At 53.6% G+C, this 19,101-nt stretch overlaps 10 protein-coding genes across 10 annotated transcripts; 3 read left to right on the forward strand and 7 right to left on the reverse strand.

The window, feature by feature from the left end:
* Window positions 1–9: 9 nt before the first annotated feature.
* On the reverse strand, window positions 10–1,319 carry A1O3_09914 (chorismate synthase; the record flags this gene model as incomplete). Its single annotated transcript, XM_007740005.1, has 2 exons — window positions 10–869; window positions 923–1,319. 2 exons carry the CDS (start codon window positions 1,317–1,319, stop codon window positions 10–12), a joined length of 1,257 nt encoding a protein of 418 aa, XP_007738195.1.
* Window positions 1,320–2,031: 712 nt separating this feature from the next.
* Window positions 2,032–3,384, reverse strand: A1O3_09915 (methionyl aminopeptidase; the record flags this gene model as incomplete). The annotated part of the gene is made up of 1 exon (XM_007740006.1): window positions 2,032–3,384. One exon carries the CDS (start codon window positions 3,382–3,384, stop codon window positions 2,032–2,034), a length of 1,353 nt encoding a protein of 450 aa, XP_007738196.1.
* A 356-nt stretch (window positions 3,385–3,740) lies between these two features.
* Window positions 3,741–4,577, forward strand: A1O3_09916 (uncharacterized protein; the record flags this gene model as incomplete). The annotated part of the gene is made up of 1 exon (XM_007740007.1): window positions 3,741–4,577. One exon carries the CDS (start codon window positions 3,741–3,743, stop codon window positions 4,575–4,577), a length of 837 nt encoding a protein of 278 aa, XP_007738197.1.
* Window positions 4,578–4,796: 219 nt separating this feature from the next.
* Window positions 4,797–5,970, reverse strand: A1O3_09917 (uncharacterized protein; the record flags this gene model as incomplete). The annotated part of the gene is made up of 5 exons (XM_007740008.1): window positions 4,797–4,946; window positions 4,997–5,499; window positions 5,604–5,743; window positions 5,793–5,866; window positions 5,920–5,970. 5 exons carry the CDS (start codon window positions 5,968–5,970, stop codon window positions 4,797–4,799), a joined length of 918 nt encoding a protein of 305 aa, XP_007738198.1.
* A 463-nt stretch (window positions 5,971–6,433) lies between these two features.
* Window positions 6,434–8,231, reverse strand: A1O3_09918 (asparagine synthetase [glutamine-hydrolyzing] 2; the record flags this gene model as incomplete). Its single annotated transcript, XM_007740009.1, has 2 exons — window positions 6,434–8,150; window positions 8,206–8,231. The coding sequence occupies 2 exons, from the start codon at window positions 8,229–8,231 to the stop codon at window positions 6,434–6,436; spliced, it is 1,743 nt and encodes a 580-aa protein (XP_007738199.1).
* A 1,058-nt stretch (window positions 8,232–9,289) lies between these two features.
* Window positions 9,290–9,837, reverse strand: A1O3_09919 (SUMO-conjugating enzyme ubc9; the record flags this gene model as incomplete). Its single annotated transcript, XM_007740010.1, has 2 exons — window positions 9,290–9,543; window positions 9,594–9,837. The coding sequence occupies 2 exons, from the start codon at window positions 9,835–9,837 to the stop codon at window positions 9,290–9,292; spliced, it is 498 nt and encodes a 165-aa protein (XP_007738200.1).
* A 432-nt stretch (window positions 9,838–10,269) lies between these two features.
* On the reverse strand, window positions 10,270–11,916 carry A1O3_09920 (alpha-1,2-mannosyltransferase; the record flags this gene model as incomplete). The annotated part of the gene is made up of 2 exons (XM_007740011.1): window positions 10,270–11,563; window positions 11,615–11,916. The coding sequence occupies 2 exons, from the start codon at window positions 11,914–11,916 to the stop codon at window positions 10,270–10,272; spliced, it is 1,596 nt and encodes a 531-aa protein (XP_007738201.1).
* A 330-nt stretch (window positions 11,917–12,246) lies between these two features.
* On the forward strand, window positions 12,247–13,281 carry A1O3_09921 (uncharacterized protein; the record flags this gene model as incomplete). The annotated part of the gene is made up of 1 exon (XM_007740012.1): window positions 12,247–13,281. One exon carries the CDS (start codon window positions 12,247–12,249, stop codon window positions 13,279–13,281), a length of 1,035 nt encoding a protein of 344 aa, XP_007738202.1.
* A 671-nt stretch (window positions 13,282–13,952) lies between these two features.
* A1O3_09922 (uncharacterized protein) lies at window positions 13,953–15,851 on the reverse strand (the record flags this gene model as incomplete). The annotated part of the gene is made up of 1 exon (XM_007740013.1): window positions 13,953–15,851. One exon carries the CDS (start codon window positions 15,849–15,851, stop codon window positions 13,953–13,955), a length of 1,899 nt encoding a protein of 632 aa, XP_007738203.1.
* A 366-nt stretch (window positions 15,852–16,217) lies between these two features.
* On the forward strand, window positions 16,218–18,905 carry A1O3_09923 (uncharacterized protein; the record flags this gene model as incomplete). The annotated part of the gene is made up of 1 exon (XM_007740014.1): window positions 16,218–18,905. One exon carries the CDS (start codon window positions 16,218–16,220, stop codon window positions 18,903–18,905), a length of 2,688 nt encoding a protein of 895 aa, XP_007738204.1.
* Window positions 18,906–19,101: the final 196 nt, after the last annotated feature.

Raw genomic sequence — 19,101 nt, forward strand, 5'->3', positions numbered from 1 at the left:
ACATGATCGTCATCTCAAGCCATTCAAATGTTCGGCGACATTTTCCGGATTTGCTGAAGTCCCACTTTCTTTTACAGGCAACGTCGTTTTCAGTGGCGGCAGGAGACTTCTCGCACTCTCTCGCGCATTCTGGGCCATGAGCGCGTCGATGAGTACTAGTGCCGCCATGGCTTCCACAATCGGCACGGCTCTAGGGACCACACATGGGTCATGTCTGCCTTTTGCCTCCAACACGCCGTCTTCAGCATCGTAGGTCGCCGTCTGTTGTGCCTGACCGATGGTGGCCGGGGGTTTGAATGCGACCCGGAAGTAAATGTCCTGACCGTTGGATATTCCCCCCTGGATGCCTCCTGAATTGTTGGTTTTAGTAGTCAACTTTCGCCTCTCATTCGTCTCGCCGACTGGTGCAGCAATGAATGGATCATTGTGTACCGATCCTGGCACCTCACAACCACCAAATCCAGAACCGATTTCGAATCCCTTCGTCGCCGGTATGCTCAGCATGGCATGGGCCAACTCTGCTTCGAGTTTGTCAAAGCAGGGCTCACCCAGCCCGATCGGGCAGTTTCGGATCACACAGGTCACTGTGCCTCCAATGCTGTCCTGCGCATCTCGGAACTTCTCTATCACCTTGGTCATACGCGCTGTGGCAGCGGCGTCCGGACACCTGACTGGGACAAAAGAATCGACCTCCTGTCGGGTGACCTTTGAGATCAACGAGAGAAATGCCGGGTTTGTTGCGGGAGATGGATACTTGGCTGTCGGGGGAAAGAGATACTCTGAGCCGACCGAAGAAACAAAGGCAACAATCTCGACGTTATGGGCTAATGAAAGGTACTTTTCTGCAACGGTGCCCGCTATCACCCGTCCTGGAGACTGGGTCAGAAACACAGTCTCGGTTGTTGGAGGATTGAACACATACCAATGGTCTCGCGAGCACTACTCCTACCTCCACCGCTGCTGGCTTTAACGCCATATTTCTCCAGGTAAGTAAAGTCAGCATGGCTAGGTCGTGGATAGAGGTCCATGGTTTTTCCACCATAATCTTTGGGTCTTTGGTCTTCATTGCGCACTATAACGCCAATAGGAGTGCCGAGAGTAACACCGAATTCCGTGCCCGACTGGATTTCTACTCGGTCTTTCTCGTTTCTTGGAGTGGTTAGAGCAGATTGGCCCGGTCTGCGGCGAGTCATCTGAGGTTGTATATCATCCTCCGTCAAACGCATGCCAGGAGGGCAGCCATCGATGATGCAACCGACCGATCGACAGTGAGATTCACCATAGGTGGTTACTCGGTAGTATTTGCCCCAAGTCGACATGTTGGCTTCGTGTAAACTTCGTATTTAACGGGCGTTTTAGTATTGTTTGTAGTCAATGCTGGAATGTGTAGTCAATGCTGGAATGTGTAGTCAATGCTGGAATGTAGTCCAGCACAGATGAGTCGGAAAACGGGTAGAAGACCCTGTTAAACAGAGGCAACAACGTCCAGAAAATAAAGACCTGTAAGCAAGAACTTGAGTTGAAGCGAGAATCTCTCTCACACACAGCACCGGCCTGAATATATCACACGTTGTCGATGCACGTTCAACCAACAGTCATACTCGCTCGAAGCTGTGAAATATTTTGCGAGTGTAATTCTAGATGCATCCGATCCCGGAAGGTGTAGCGAGCACATCATAAGGTACCCGAGGACATAAGTACGTCATCACGTGCTAGCATTCTAATCCTTGACATCTTCCTATACAATTCACGCTCCAGTTGCTAGTGTTCGAGTCTTGCTTATTCCGTCAAGTCACAACATCAGCGGTGCAATAAAAATAAACTAATCGTTGAGCAGCGTTGTATTGCGGGATGAGTTAAAAAGCACCCAGTTAAGTAGTCATCCACATCATTTCATGTTCGATCAGCGGAGAGTAGATGCTCCCACTCATTTCATTTCATCCCATTGCATTGACCTGAAGTCCAATGTACTTTTTGAAACCGCAAATGAGCAACCATAGATCCGGCAGGCTGGGTATCGGCCATGAGGGCCTAGTAATCGTCACCACGGCTGACAACCTCCTTGACCGTGGGGCGTAGGAGGATAGTGTGCTCAAACTGCGCCGTGTAGCTGCCCTTGACGTCGACCAGGGGTGGATATGCCTCGACAATGCCTGAGCTGACGAGGTTATTAAGGCCGAGTAGGTACTTGTCCTGACCGAGGCGGTCGAGGTAGCGTCGACAGAATGGTAAAGTACCGAAGTTCTTCTTGATGACATTTAGCAGCGAGCGGGCTGACTGCACACGCAGAGGGACGTTGGGAGCGTCGGCATGTAACGCGTAGTGCGAAACCTCGAGGTCGTCGACGACATAGCCGCGCCCCGTCGACCCGAAAGTCTCTATCGCAAAGATCTCGCCCTCCTCCATCTTGGTCTGGTCGCCGCCTTTAACGATCGGCACTGATTTGCCGCCGTGGATGCTGTGCTGCACGATATCGTGGCCATTGAGGTTCCGAATCGGCTTGACCTGGTACGTCTTGCCGTCGAGCTCGACTTCATAAGACTCCATGGTTTCTTGGATCGCTGCTCCAATATCGCCGACTCGGACATCGATCCCAGCCTCGCGAATACCTGTGTTGGTGGCGTCCTTGACCGCCGCAAGGAGATTATCATATTTGGGGTCAAACGCCACAGTGAAGGCCGAGTCCACGATTCTCCCGTTGATATGGACGCCAAAATCGACTTTCATGACATCTTGCTCGCCCAACACCCACTTGTTGCCCGCGTTGGGGGAATAATGGGCCGCGATATGATTGATGCTCAATCCCGTTGGAAACCCCACCCCACCTTTGATATTGTCGCCCTCCTCGAGTCCCCAATGGCCCGTAAGAGCGCGCGTACCGTCCTCAATACCCTCTGCAATCTCGGTCAGGCTCATACCTGGTTTAATTTTTGTCTGGGCCCACTGCCGCACTTGCCGGTGCACTTCGGCGGCCTGGCGGTACTCCTGGAGAAAATCGTTATTCATACGGTCAAGGTGTCGCTTCTCTTCATTTGTGGTGCGGTATGCATTGTCGTTCTTGTATTCCACCTCTTCCCCCACCGGATAAGTGCCACTGGAGAACAGCTGGCTGACCGCTACTCGTGGCGGGTCGGATTGGACTTTTGCGCCACCAGCCTTCTTCTTCTTGGGCTTCTTCTTCTTCTTCTTTTTTGACGCCCCGCTGGCAGAGTTCCCGTTTGCACCGCCGGTGGCAGTAGTATCATCGCCTTTGTCATCCTCTGAGTCGTCCTGATCTGATAAGTGCCCATTCGCACCATCTGTGCCATTGACCTGTGGGTTGGGCTTGATGGCGCTGCCGTTCACAGTGAGCTTGGACAGTTCATCCGCCGCCTTGGCCGCCATTGTGACGTGGAACACGGACTACTTGCTCAAAAGCCAGGCAGGAGATGCGGAACGGGAAAAGGCGAGGCAGGATTGAAGTATAAGCAACAAGAACCTTGTCGGAATGTTTTTCTTCCCGTAGTGTTAGTACGTAGCACGCAAAAGACGCAAGCGGGGCGGGAGAAGAATTGGAGGCAACTTTCCCGGCGCCTGTGAGCAAGCCTCGCCGGTGAAGACGTCACGTACGAGTACTGCTGCAGCTTTCTCCTTTATCCCTACCTACCTAGGAGCAATTCCCCGTCCTCACTCGACAATTCAATGCGCTGCCCACTTTGCGCATAAACGAAGGGGTAACAAGGCACTCACAAGCATGAGGCATGAACCTGCGCCCGGGTACATTTCCGTCGCTCCGCCTCACGAATCCCTGCTCGGCCAGATGTCTCGTCGATCGAGCACGTGGACGCCGCTTCTCCCAGACTTCTTCGACTGCGAGTCACGGTAACGCTCCGACTCACTACGAAGTGCTGGGGATCGGACAGCATGCTACCCAAGCGGAACTGAAGAAGCAGTTCTACGACCTTTCCAAAGAAACACACCCAGACCTCAACCGCAGCAACCCTGAAGCCGGCAAACGTTTTGCGCAGATCAGCGAATCGTACAGCGTTCTCGCCGACCCAGAGAAGAGGAAGAGATATGATAGGGATGTGATGCGGACGCACGCACACCGCCACCCCCACGGGTCGCATTCGAGCCATCATCACAGAGCAACTCACGCAGGTCACCGCCCGCCGAGCGGGTTAAGTAGACGGCGGAGCGCTTTCAAAGGACCGCCACCGTCGTTTTATGCTCATGGAAAGCCCTCGGCCAACACAACAAACCAAGCACGAGCGAATCAAGCCGGTACTTTTAATGCTAGCGCATACACGGAGGAGGGAAAATGGGACCCGGACTTCGATGCTCGCAGCACATACAAAACCCAGACACTCGAAGATTATAGGCGGGCTAATAGACGAGCGGCTGAGATGGCGGCTGCGCAGGCAGAGGTCGAGGCGGACAATTTCTGGGGCAGATTTCTTACCGTAGCCAGTGTCATCGTGCTTAGTGTTACAGTGGGCACTGTCGTGGTAGGTATGGCCAACACTCCGCGAGGCGGACTCACGAGAGGAGATGGCAGTCGGAGAGACGGCCCTCGGAACGAATGGACAAAAGGATAGAAAGTCGCCGTGAATTTGGCTTTGGATGTATCTGTAGATCTAATAGCCGCATTTGCGTCTTCTAGCGAGTTGCAAAGTGATTGGATCAATGCATGAATTTGATGAGATCTCATTGATCGAGGACAACCATCATGGACTATTGACACTACCCTCTCTATGCCGCTTTGTACAATCTGGGCCGTGAATTTGTCCTTGAATACATGTGAATAGGAACTAAGCTTAACCCTCAAATGTGAAGGAAGCACCGACTTTGTGGGCAGCTTGATTCAGGTTTTGAGTGTCAAACGAGGCTCCCAAACCGAGGGTGACACCGGTTCCGAGTTTAACGTTGTAAGCCAGAGCGGCAATACCACGGTCGTTGATCTTGGCCTGGGTTCGTTAGCATTGCATCTCGCCGAGCCGAGAGAAAAGAAGACTACCTTTGCGAAAGAGCTGGGGTCGAGCTTGTATTTCGAGGCAACTTCCAAACCAACGTTGCTTCCGGCCGTTGCGTCCCAAGTCGCCTTTGCGCCAGCCTCGACTTCAGCATTGACCTTGTGGTAGTAGCTCGCGGAGAAAACGGTCAGGTTGTTGGTGGCAGTGACGGCGGCAGCATATGAACCTTGGCTGTATCCCGCTGCAAGGGCATATCTTGTGATGGCGGCCTTGCCGACATCATATCCACCTTCTGCGCCAATGAGGAAACCTTCGTGACCAAGAGTTACGTCGAAGGAGGCTTTAGGTCCCTTCAAGAGGTCGGTGAACAATCGGGTGTGGATGTTGGGTTGCTTGTAGAAGAGGTTGAGCTTTCCACCGTAGGCGCTCTGCGCAGGTAGATAGTTGGTCAGGACCTCGGCCTTCAACCCCTTGGTTAGGTTATCCTCAAGCTCAAGTTTTGTGTCCAGGCTGTTCGAGGTCGTCCAAGTCTGGGTGAGGGTGAGACCTGAAGAGCTTCAAGTCAGCAAACGGTCTGGACGGTTGACGGGGCAGGCCCGAGAAACCATCGCCCCTTCATGCCGTCCGGGGTCGGCAGGAGGGTGGAATTACCAGTTGCCTTGTCCGAGTATTTCCCTTCGATCTTTGCTCTGCCGTTAATATACGATATTCTGAAGTTTCGCTTAATTATCATGGTGCTCACCGAGCCAGAAATTGGACCATCGTGGGCGGATTTCCCCTTGACTTGGAAGCTGAGGCGCCGTTAGATCGATTTCGTACAGAAGCATAGGAGGGTCCTACACAACGCCATTTGGCGCTTTGGACTTGACCTCGAGGTTCGCAGCGGTGGTGTGATAGAAGTCCTTGTTGAGGAGCTAGAGATGTCAAGGTTAGAGCGATGCATACAGGCGGTCCGTTGTTCTCTTACATCGTTCGCTGGCTTAGCGATGTCGCTGAAGGGGACCGGGATACCAGACATGATGGCGGTTGAGGTAGTTAGAGGGTTGGCTGAGATAGATCAGGCAGAACGACAAACCAGGGGAATTGGGGTTGAATAGACACTGTGGTAACAAGTTGCAACAACGGGGGGAGCTTGAGAAAATGGGTCGGAGCTGTTTTGCACCGCAGTTGCCATTGGCCAATCACCGCCTCGATCGGAGAGTGTGAGTCGGCCGCCTTCCCCCCATAGGCCGCCGCTTTGAACAGAACACCACGATAAAGTACGTTTGACTGGCCCGTAAACAGCCCGAGGAGCAGCTCATGAAGGGGAATATATTTGGCTACGAGGATATATACGGGTCATGACCTGTCAATATATTGCACAGACTCTGCTTTTCTTAGCTGAAATGTCGAATATGAGAGAGAGACAGCCTTCCCAAAAGAAAAGATGATGGTCATCGTCGCATCAGACCTAGGAATAGCTCCGCCGTGAATACATCTCATTATTTTTTAGCATCCTCATATCTCGCGACATGGCTGGCAATGGCTCGGCCGCTGGGATCTGTTTGTTTCGACCACTTCGGCGTCCATCGCATGACTGTAGACGCACAGTATGCGGGGAAATGCTGGTCGAACATCAACCGATACCAATATGCTTCCTTGGTGGTTGGAATATCATCACCCCATTCCGGTTTAGGGTTTGCCAGCATTTCATCTGTTACGTTGAGCTCAGCGTGGTCCTTGAGAGCGTCGATCCAGCCATATCCAACACCATCGCTGAATTGCTCCTTTTGGCGCCACAAGATATGATCGGGCAGATACGGGGCCACGTCTGGCTCGTCGCTGGTGTCGAATGCTTTGCGAATAATGTACTTTTCGATTCTGTCTTTCGTGATCATCTTCTCGGCGGGGTCAATGTTCATTGCAACCTCGAGGAATTGCTTGTCCAAGAAAGGCACACGAGCTTCAAGACCCCATGCGGAGGTGGATTTATTGGCACGCAGGCAGTCAGCCAGATGAAGGTTTTTGACTCTCCTAACAGTCTCTTTGTGAAATTCTTCCTTGTTTGGAGCGTTGTGGAAGTAAAGGTAGCCGCCAAAGATCTCATCGCTTCCCTCACCGCTCAGAACCATTTTGACACCCATGGCCTTGATTTTTCGGCTGAGAAGGTACATGGGTGTCGAGGCACGGATGGTCGTAACGTCGTATGATTCGAGGTGATAGATGACATCGGACAGCGCGTCTAGACCCTCCTGAATGGTAAATGTGAAGTCGTGATGCTTGGTACCCAGGAAGTTGGCCACTTCAAGCGCGGCTTTGGTGTCTGGAGCGTCTGGCAGGCCAATCGAGAACGAATGCAGCTGAGGAAGGAAGGTGACGGTTGACAGCTCGTCATCATCATCGATGCCGACCAGCTTGGTTCCTGTCTTAGGCCCGTCACCATTGACGGCACCATTGCTCTGGGCATTGATGATTGCGCGTTGACGGAGAGACTCTCTTTGCGCTATCGAAGCCGTCAGGCTTGAATCCAGGCCTCCAGAGAGCAGAACACCATATGGCACTTCAGCCATGAGACGCTTGAGCACAGACTTCTCCAGCGTTTTCCTGAGCAGCTTGTAATCCAAGGGTGTGTCTGGGATTCTGTTCTCGTCCCACCACGAGGGTTGGAAGTATCGCGTGAGCTTGTCGGTCTTGGAGTCGTAGACATGGCCTGGTGGGAATGCATCGATCTGGTCACATACTGGAGCCAGAGCCTTTAGTTCGGAGGCGAAGAAGACAGCTCCCGGGGTCTGGCTTGATCGACCAATGTAGAACGAGGTAATGCCGATGGGATCCCGCGCAGCAATTGTTCGGTCTTGTTTCTTGTCGTAGAGGACGAAGGAAAACATGCCGTCGAGCTTGTTCGGAGCCTCAATGTCATATTCCTGGTAGAGAGGAATTATCACTTCGCAATCACTGTGGGTCTTGAAGTTGTAGGGCGTCTTGAGATGCTTGCGCAAGATGCGGTGGTTGTAGATCTCGCCATTGACAGCAAGGGCAATTGTCCCCTCATCGTTGACCAAAGGTTGTGCGCCCGTGTCCACACCGACAATGCTAAGACGTTCGTGGCATAGGATAGTGTTGTTGCCCGTCCAGTTCCCAGACCAGTCAGGGCCACGATGCCGGAGGCATTTGACGCACTGCAGCGCAGTGGTCTTGAAGGTGGCTATTGACGGATGGCTGCGACCAAGTTAGCATGAGAGACGGTAGATGCGAATCAACGTCCACGACTCACTTGTGACACGCAAAGATACCACACATGACTGCCCGCGGGATTGCTTCTCACGCTGCGTTGGTGTTGGTTGAAGGGGGACGGGTGTATGCAAGGTCTGAGAATGTGTGGCGGCGAGGGCGTGGGAGAGGAAATAAAAAGTCCACGCAGAGCCAAAATTTTGGAGCGGGATGTGAGTCAAGGCTCAACGGGCGGGCGAGCTCCTCCCACGCCGCCGCCGGGTGCTCAATGCTTTTCCATCCTTCGAGTCATCGGCGGGACCCAGCTAACACGAGGCTTCCAGAGCCAGATAGTGGCTCTATGGAGTACCTACTACCCAGTACCCAGTACTCTGTACGGATACTCCGTACCTGGGAAGGTGGTTCCGGCCTTCAGCCCGCGCGCGCTCGCTCCCTGGCCCTGGTACGGAGTACTCTACTCCGTAGATAATAATCATGATAACGAACGGACTACTGCTAGTGGAGCTGCACTCCGACGCTGCCCCTCTTCACCTCACGCTTTTACGAGTGTAAAACCGAAAATCGCGCTCACGACAGCAGGATAACAGTAAAAAGACTCAGAAGCACACGTTGATGTGGCTCGCCGCCCACACAGGGACGCCCATGACCAGCACGCGCGACTCTTGTTGCGAGGTTTATTACACAATCGTCAAGCTGAGTGGTGGGTAGGTCTTCCTGCTCCGGAATCTTGGGCAGCAAATGCAATCTTTTGGCCTTAGCCCCAACGTCGACTTCTCCTGGTCTACCTGTCGTCAGGGCCAGAGTCTCCCGGCCATGAGCCTTGGTTGACTGGAACTTCCGCCATCCAAAGGTGCCCAAAGGGCGAAAGCGTGGGGGCTTGTGATAGGCACTTTGCATAAGGATGAATGCGGGGGATTCGGGTATCTCATTTGCTGGCGCTCAGCGCACATCGTGGATCCCAAGTATTCGCAGCTTCAATAGCCCTGGACCCAGTACGCCTCTAGAGACCCTTGCCCGCTTGTCCCGCCGAAAAAACGCCTGCGCTCGTAAATTCACATGCACGCCGTTGTTGGGCCGCTGCCAGGTCTATGACTCCTCTCTGACTTTAGGAGGCAAACTGCAGATGTTCACGGTGCCGGGTTCTCCTTGACTATGCTCTTTATCTTTCTTTCGTATGCCGCTCGATCCTTCTTGTACAGATTGTACGCATCTGCTTGAGCAGGAGATTCAGGGTTCGGGTCGTTGAGCAGATCCTGGATTCCCAGGAGAATCTGCTTGATGGTGATGGCTGGCTTCCAGCCCTCTTCTTCATTTAGAATTGAGAGGCACACCGTGCCGGAGGGATATACGTTGGGATGGAAGAGCGGGGGGACAAATTTGCCTAAATCGTCAGCGCAGATTCAATGTGGATGCGTATTGATGTTCCCTCACATTTCGGTGGCTTCGTAGGATACTCATCAGGGAATGTGAGTGTTAACTTGAATAATCCGCCTTGCCAGATGGTGTTGTCTCTTCCTGGTATTCCCACTTCCCAGTTCTTAAGGTCTACAACTCCATTTGCGCCCCGTACTGGTTTCGCAAAGAAGCCGAAAGGATGGTCGCGACGCCACTGTTTCCTGTGAATGAGATCAGTGACCGGGAACAGAGGACAGAGGACAAGAAAGGAACTCTTCATACCGTTCTTCTTGGAGCCGGTTAACACAAAGCGACATGGTGAAAGAGATTAACGAGGAGAGGGGGATCAGGCCGATCAGCCTGGAATATGGGATGCGCGGTTGTTGTCAGGTCAGGCTAGGCTGAGGTGCAAACTTCTGCTCAAGATTCTAGTGACTTCAAGAAGTCTGAGAGGAGGAAGTCTGAGAGGAGGAAGTCTGAGAGGAGGCTACTACCGGGTTGAGGCCGGCAAGCAAGGCTGCGGCACTGGCAGTGACTTTCGGCTCAGGCTTGGCAAATCACCAAATCACGTGCTACGAATGTGGCCGAGGCTGTGAGACTCATCCAACAGCCAGGCATCAAGATCTTTCTGAAAAATTGTCTAATGGGTATCATTGGTCTCCAGTAATCACGCCAGGATGAACAGGTTGCGGCCCTGGACTAACCGGCCTTGTCAAGAAGCCTGCATCCTGACAAGCTTTTCCATCTCCTCAGTCCATCTTTGGGCGAAGGCTGCCTCGGTGAACCGTCTTGCGCTTTTCCGCCCTCTCAATCGCATGGCGAGCCGTTCCTGTGGCTCTAGGGAGGCGACGCGCTGAAAGGCAGCGGCAAATTCCTCCTCGGATTCGGCATGGAAGCCAGTAGGCTGACCTTCGTATGGAATGACGATGTCTAGTTTCGGGCCGCCACTGTTGTGTACGACCGGGATGAGTCCCGCTGCCAACCCCTCCACATTGCCAATTCCAAAGTGCTCCGAGTACATGCCGTTCGTCGTGATACTCGACTTCCGGAGATAGTCTAGAATGACTGAGAAAGGGGCGTCGCAGATGAAGGTGGTGGTATCCTTGACCTTCAGTTCACGAGCCTCCAGGCGCAGATTGTAAATGTGCTTCTCATCCGGAGTATTGCTTCTGACCGAACCAATCAGGACAAGCCTCGGTTTGTTCTTTGCCGCATGATAGTATTGGGCAAATGCCCGGAGGATGAGGGAATGGTTCTTTTCAGGCCGGAACTGTGCAATATAGAGAACAATGTCTTCCCGTTGTTTCTCACTCTCCTCAGTGACCTGGATTTTAGACTCAAGCTCTTCCACAGGACAAGGGGGATATACCACGGCGGCAAAGGTAGAAGGAGGAGACACATTCCTGGGTTTCCAAAGCTGCCGAATATGTCCTTGGGTCCACGTTGAATTGCACATAACCACATCGATTTGACTTCCCACCCAGCCATAAAGCCATGCAAAGGCGGTCCAGTAGTACCTCTTTGCCTTTCCCTTCCAGCCTGTGCCTGCGCCAGAATGAATACCACGCTGACCGGTTGTGTCGTCGAGACTTTCGAGCATATCGGTCGAAATGGTTGGATAGTGCACATACGCTGCGGTAGGTACTCTTGGAAACAGAGACTTGCAGAACGCCACAGCAAACGCATAGCCCATGGTGTCGATGAAAATGTCGGGCACCATGAGCTGAAAGGCATCGTAAGCCAGGATCAGAGAACCCAGAGACTGTCCCAGCAACGTAAAGTGCGGATAGGTACTGGCGAGAACGAAGTGGCGTCTAGATAGATATAAAAAGACCAAAGAATGTTCTTGAAGGGCAATCCCAAAGCGATCCTTCACCGTAGCTACCACGACGCCCCGGTCAATATCGTGGTCGCCGGTATAGACAGCACAGATAGCACGAGGCCAGCGCTTCTGAGTCGCCGCGATTGCGGCCCACAGCACTCTTTCACCACCCCCTCCAGCATTGCTGCGTAGGAGTCAGAGACGGAGAACCATGTGATAAAGCGTGCAAACTCACCAGAATGGGTGGAAGAAGCCGACCACCCCGGTCCAGTCATCCTGCAGAGACTCCCCGTTTTCAGCAGTGCCCACGTTCTCGATGCTCTCCCATCCCTCTTCGACTTCTTGGGGAACCTGTTGCCTCTCCTGTACCGCAGCTCTGTCTCGCTGGATCTTTGCAATGATTGCCGCCTTCCTCTCCCTGGTTTTCCCTTGCAGAAACCAGCCTAACGCGCGCAGGGCCAATCGAGTAAGCAACAGGAAAATGACGGGCAAAAGCGGCGCCGCGGCAAGCAATGCCACTACAGTGGAGGCAGCCATTGCTGAAGCAGAATCCGAAGCTCAACGATGCACATGCTTCCAACGGCGGAGGGAAGGAGTGGAAAAGATAAAAGATGGCAGTATGGCGCCCATATACGGAGAACCGTATTCCTGTTTGTGGTGCCAGGTGCCTGCCGACAATGACGCGCGTGCCTCTGGTGTCTCTTCGATTGGGCGAGTCGGCGCGAGGCAACACCGTTCTTTTTTTCGTGGCTGTGGCCTTCTCCGCAACCGCTGACAATACTAGGGAAAGCGACTTGTACGTCCTGCTAACAGTGCTAATGCTCAGCATCCAGATCCTACAATTCTTTGGTCAAGCCGCTACAGCAAATGTTGCTGCGCCAGTCCGGACGATGTACCATACGAACTGCCTCTCTCTGCCTTGACGCGCAGTCCAGCACAAGGACTGCTCTCCCTCGACATGCCTTCGCACGAACCTTCCATTCCTCGAGACCGAACTACGTGATAGCAGAGGCATTGCAGCTTTCGCACAGTGTGTTCCAAGAGATCCATACTCTGAGCGGCCTCCCTTGGTGTCTTTCGATTCCCCTGACCGCATCGCTTTTCCGACTTGCTTGGATTCCAGTCCAGATAATATCTACTATCAGCCTGAAACGGAGACAGATTGAGGGACCTCTACTGAAAGGATGGCGCAAGGCATACCAAGACATTGCCGTCGTCAAGTACAGGGACCAGACGCAGCAGAGTGCAGAAAAGGCCGAAGCGTGGGTGAGCAAACAGTTGCAAGCCCGACGGAGGGCTATACGAAAGCACAGCAACTATCTAAGCCCCCTTTCGATCTTTGGGCTCCAGCTATCCTTCTTCCCAGTCTGGATTCTGAACGCAGATGTCATCAGGCGGATGGCAGGCGATAATAGAACATTGCTCTCTCTGTTGATCAGTACAGACCACAACAAAGTGGATACAACTTTAGTCCCGGCAGAACCAGGATTGCAGGCTGAAAACCTCTGGTGGATTCCAGACCTGGTCTCTCCCGATCATCTCTGGATCCTGCCGCTGACGTTTGGGGCTCTCTCAGTGGCGAGTGCATGGACGGCTGCGGGCAAAGGGATGGCGAAACAGCAGATCAAGATATCAACCATGGAACCCGGCGTGGCAAGACAAAGAGAGATTTTCTTCTTGTCGGTGTCTCAATTTGTCGTTGCAGCATCATTTCTCTTCCCGGTTTTCATCATTCGATCCGAGACAGCTACTGCTGTTGTTCTGTATCTGATTGGAAGTGTGGGAACACAGCTGATTCAACGACCCGTGGTCAGCTACCTTCTCGGCGACCCAAAGAAGTCTGCCATTGAGCCTCTGGAACGCAAAGCGCCCAAACTCAAAGGATTGAGGGAAGCGCGTTGAACTCATAGCATGGCTCATCATGCTCTCCTCCGGAAGATGCCCCATGGCGGAGGACCGATAACATCCTGTGGGTGCAAGTAGTGGAATGGCCTGATCCAGTCGGCGGGACCTGGACATCCCATGATGCGCACGTCGGCCTTGCGATTGCGACCTAGCCGGTCAAGGTTGTTGCAATACTCGCAGTGTAGCAACTGTTCAGGATACGCAGCATCGGCTTCCCCTCCTCTCCGTTTCGGTGACATCGACCTACCACTCACATCGTACTTTAACTCGCTGTCACGAAGTACTTGCACCCTCACAGCAGCGCCCTACTATATCCTGGTGGCCTGTCTGTTTGCCGGGGTCATCGAAGTGTGGTGTCGAGGCGGCCTTCCAGGATTGGACTCCAGTCGCCGGGCTCTAGCAATCCTACGAGGTGGCCAGAATGAGCGTTGGGTTCGAGGGCCTGCTGCAGGATACCATCATACCACTAGATCTTTCTCACGGCCTTGCCCATTTCGGTGGTCCACATATCGTATCTATGCTTGACTACGACGGACCGAGATAATCTATCTAATACATGCCTCTTGCCCCCAGGAGCCGGGCTTCCTGTAGTGATGACCCCCAGCGCTCTTGCATACAGTCAATAAAGAGATAACGGCTTCACTGAACCCAATATCATTCCCTTGAAGTCACAACTTGGCCTTCAAGGTCTGGTCTGCCGCCACGTTTGCGTTTTGCGCGGTTGCTTCACTGTTAATGACAACGGCGCCGGTGTTCTCTCCCTCGCCGAAAAATATCACCTCAACTGTAAGGTCATCTCTGTAGCGTCTGCTGTATGGACTCGGCAACGTGAGTAGCGCACACAGCATATCCCTATCCTTCCCACCAAGGGCGTTGCGGACTAGGTGCGTCGCGGCGTTCTTATCCTCGACGACGAATCGGTCGATCTTTTCCGCCTGGACATCCCACTGCTGTTGTCGAATCGGCTTTCCCCCGTCTTTATCGTTGTTGATGCGCCCGGTCTTGTCCATATTTCCACCTTTCTCCACAGGGAGCGCGGTTGGTGTGGAGGACTTGAACCAGGATGTGAGCCATGCGGTACTCGAATTTGAGGAACTAGTGGCATGTTTATTCTGCTGTTCAATCCATTGGCCGACAAGTCCGACAGCTTCTTCGTTCGTGAGCATCTCCCACAACCCATCGGAAGCCAGGATCAAGAAGTCGCCCTTGGAGGGCTCGATCGATGTGCTCGTCACAACGGGTTCGGCGGTAACGTAGGGCGGGGTCTTGAGCAACGGATGTGGTGTGCGTCCGAAGAAATGTTTCTTTATCCGGTCTTGCGTGTCACGGGACCATTTGTAAAAGGCGTCGCCAAATGCGCGCGTCGGTTCTAGATTGCCCAACACACGGCCACCACGGATAGCATACTCTTCTCCTGGGTGCTCTGCTCGGACGCGGGCCGCTTCATTCGGGTTTGAGCCGGTCTGGTCTTCCGACAATGGCGTGGCAAACCACTTCCCGGTCTGCATGTTCCTTCGTCCTAGCACTGCTCTACTGTCGCCCGTGCAAGCCACACTTATGGTCTTGCTTTGCGAGTCGTAGAAGGAAAGCAACGCGCATGAGCCTGAAAGCGCCGGAGCGAGTAGTTCTGCAGCAAGCCGTTTGCTGGGATTTTTGCTCAGCTTGCTTACGCTGTCCAGACAAATCTCGTTGTCCAACTTGACAAAGGCTGACTTAAGGGCCTGGCTGATCGCTGCAGGGGACGGGAATGGTGACTTCGCGTCTGATAAAGCTGCCTTGTAGGTGCCGTTGAGTTCTCGCGCAACAAAGGAGATCAGAACTTGACGCAGTTTGGCGGAAGTTGTCCATCCCGAATGTCCATCAAAGATCCCCCAGAACATCCAATCCGAAGATGGGGCCCCGTCTGTTGCAGCAACGGTGTTGGGAACCTCAACGATCTTTTCGGCATGATCATCCTCAATCGGATCGTTGCTGGGTAACTGGACAACATCATACCTGACCACGCCACGCCCTCGCCCGACGAGAAACGACTGTTCGTTCTTGCGTAGTCTCTCTGTGGCTTGTTCTGGTGTCACCATCTCAAGAACCTTTCTGCCGTAATCATCGGTATCCTTAGCCAGCGGACCTTCCCCAACAATCGACCCAGTGAAAAACTGGTCGTTATCAACCACCAATGCTTTCCGGTTCGATTCTTGCCCTGCCACAACCGGTGCGGGACTCGTAGGATCTGAAACGGGATGAGCGAAGTCTGGGGTTGTACTCAGACTTCTTGTCGGCTGTGCTGAGATGGGTGCAGCTGGATTTCGCAGAAGCTGCTGTGGACCATCACCCCTATACGCGTACCATGCCCCAATGGCGCCTAACGTTCCCACGAATGCGAGCGGCAGCTTTGGTAGACGCATAGAAGCCTGCAACGGCTGCCGCGACGTGCTGTACCTTCGAGTAACAAGGGAGGCTTGTGCAGTTATGACATGGTTCGGGGCGGCCAAGGACGACTTCGAAGAGAGCAGCTTCCGAAAGGCAGATTGTCGAGCCGTACGAAGGGCGAAAACAGCAGCTCGGCGCATCGAGACGGTCAGGAGAAGGGGACGAGGCCAAAGGCAGGCATGTAGAGTTGAATGGAGAAGAGGACCTTGGGAGGAGAGGACCACAGGACCACGGAGGAGACAAGTCTAGGTACAGAGTAATAGCGCAGCCGCCTGGGTTTTGTCCAGGCGGAGCCAATCGGAGTGGTCTATCCGCTCCCGCGATCCAACTGCGTCACCAGGCGGGCGTCGTGACTTATCACGAATTAAATCTAATTAATTATTAGGCACCTATTAACTCAGTACTCTGGATTTATCGTCCTACATATCGGGGTCATCCAAGTTATTCACCACAACCCTGCATCCGGGATCACTGTCAGCTTCTTCAACCCTCTTCAGTCCCTCACAATGGCTCCGAGAGCGCTACGCAAACTCCAACGTGAGCAGGAACTGCAGAGGCAGATCGCCGCAGCCAAGAATGCATACCAGGAGGCTGAGGAGTCACAAGAGGAAGAGGAGGAGCAGGAGACTCCGGAGGCAGCCTCCATACCAGTCCGGCCCGCAAATGCTTTTGACATGTTAGAGGGAATTGAAGATGCGGACGAGTCAGACCTGAATGAAGAAGACTTGTCCACATCAGCAGCCCTGTCTCGACCTGACAATGCTTCGCCGCCCACCACAGCGACCGCTGCAAAGCCCAAAGCCAAGAAGAAAAAGAAAGCAAAAGGTAAAAAGAAGGACAAGAACAAGGCTCCAGACTCGACTCAAATGAAGGACGAATCCGGGGACGAAATCGATCGCGCTTTGAAAGAATTGGCCGTTAAAGATGCCCAGGGACAATCCATCCCTGACAACGGCCAACATACGCCAGATTGGGAATCGACAGCCACGAAACTACTCACCATCGATAGAAACAATTTGAATCCTACGAACGAGATGAAGAGTCTATTCGGCAACATCGCTTTAGAGGGCCAGGAGTCACGGTCTACGCCCCGCGGTCAGCGGCGGCGTGAACAGAATCTACAAGGTGGAGTGGATCTGGCCACAGCTCTGACCGGAAGATATTGCGCTGCAAGCAAAGGCAAGGAGCTTGGATCTCTTGCGTCGAGACGGAATGTTTTCGTACAGGGGCGGGAAGAGTGGCCACTGGCGACCAGTGGGGGACTGAGCATGGAACACGTTCCTGACACGACGTCCTTCGAGAAACGATACAACATCATTCACAACAGCGTGTACCGAGAGACGCAGGTGCACTTCCTGATGGCAGTGGAATCAATGGACCCTCAGAGAATGGTGGGCCTGCTATCTATGTACCCCTACCACATCGCGACCCTCCTCCAAGTCTCCGAGATTGCAAAACACCAGGGTGACCATGCGGTTTCCGCAGACCTGATCGAGCGTGCTTTGTACTCGTTTGGCAAGTCAGTGCACAGCTCTTTCCCGACATCCATGAGGGGTGGCGTTGCCAGACTTCCATTTGAGAAGCCTTCAAACCGCGAACTTTATCTCGCAATATGGCGGTACATCAAGAACCTTGAGATGAGAGGTACATGGCGAACAGCATTTGAATGGTCCAAGCTCCTCCTTCAGCTCAACACGAGGACAGATCCATATGGGGTGACGTTGATGATTGACCAACTCGCGCTTAGGGGCCGCCAACATGCGCAGCTGATTCAGCTCTGCTCGGAAGACGGATATGGACCGTCATGGGATTTCTTGCCCAATATTCAGATATCCCTGGCGATAGCATATCACAGAGTTGGCAGGCCGCGGGATGCAAGGAGACAGCTTGCAGTTGCTACGCACAAATACCCCTACATCGTGTCGGCCCTGGCCTCAGCGCTCGACATTTCTCCACTTCCAAAATCCCTGTGGGCAAAACTTCCTTCGACTGACGCCGAGAAGCTCTACACGCAACTCTACGTCACTAGGGCCAAAGACCTTTGGAACACTCCGGAGACAACCAGTCTCCTTGTCGAGGTAGCAGAAACGCTATCCCACTACAGCGACGCGATCGCGTCCGCTGAACCCGCTCCCAAACTAGAAATATCTCTCGAAGAAGCCCGACACATCATGCTTCTTGAGATTCCGTCTCTGATCGCCCTTCTCCCACGTCGCTTCACCGCAATGCCCACGTCCTCGTTCGACGTCCTTCCTCCTCCAGACACACTGACCGACTTCATCATCCGGGCTCCTTCGGGCGCTGGACGTGGCCATGGCCCTATGCAAACTATCTTCAACGCAGCGGGCGCCACTGCAGGCGCCACAGGGGGCCTGTTGCAGCGTATCATGAACTGGTTCCAGACGCCTGCGGGCCCCAACGATACGGAGGGCGAATCTGAAGGTCAAGCCGCTCTTCGTAACCTACAGGAACAGCTTGGCGGGAACGTGCCGCCCGAAATGATCGAGCAACTACTCCAGATCCATCTAGATGAGGCCACCGACCAGGAGCAGGGGGTCAACCCTGCCGGGCTGGGGATGGCAGGCGGTTGGGATCATTACGAAGAAGCGAACAACAACAACGAGACGGAGGATGAGGAGGAGGAGGGTGATGATGAGGAAGCGGAGTACAGCGACTTGCCAGAGCTTGAGTCGCTCCCTAGTTATGGATCTTTGCACCTGCGGGAGATTATGCGGAATCGACAGAATCGGCAGAATCCTTATGCAGCTACAGTTGAGGAGGACGAGCCCGAAGACGTCCAGCGCTCACGGAGCACTACGAGTGGTCGTGCGGTCCTTCGCCGCGTCGACTCGGACGAAGAAGACGAAGACGATGATGAAGTGCAGATTCCCACTTCAACTAACATACCTCGACCGGCCCGCACCACGGCGCCTTCACCGAGAGATAGGGCCGAACCTGAACTCCAAACTGATGGTTCCACAAACGCCGCAATAGACTTGACTGACCCGCAACGTCTGCAGCGCTGGCTCCTCACCACTGGACTGACAGATCTCCAGTCATCACCCGACACGTTGAGCTCGTACGTCTCGCGCCTCAGGACGCTGCGCAAGCCGCAGCAGGACTGGGTCGTGAACATGGTGCGCCAGCGTGCCGGTCCGGATCTCGAAGCTAAGGTTAGAGAAGCATTAAGCTGAGCAGTCCGTATGAGGAAGACGATGGTGGAAAAATGGATAAATGACAACGCTGGGAACGGAGTTGGATGATGACACCGTCACGAGGAGAATAAAGCTCAAAGACCTGAGATAGGCGCTGAGGGTTGCACTCGTGACCAACTCGAGAACCATGGCTCACCATAAGCATGAAACATGATGCCCTGTCCCGATTAAGACG

The sequence above is a fragment of the Capronia epimyces genome (genome assembly GCF_000585565.1).
Source record: "Capronia epimyces CBS 606.96 chromosome Unknown aczIQ-supercont1.10, whole genome shotgun sequence".
Classification (NCBI taxonomy): Eukaryota; Fungi; Ascomycota; class Eurotiomycetes; order Chaetothyriales; family Herpotrichiellaceae; genus Capronia; species Capronia epimyces.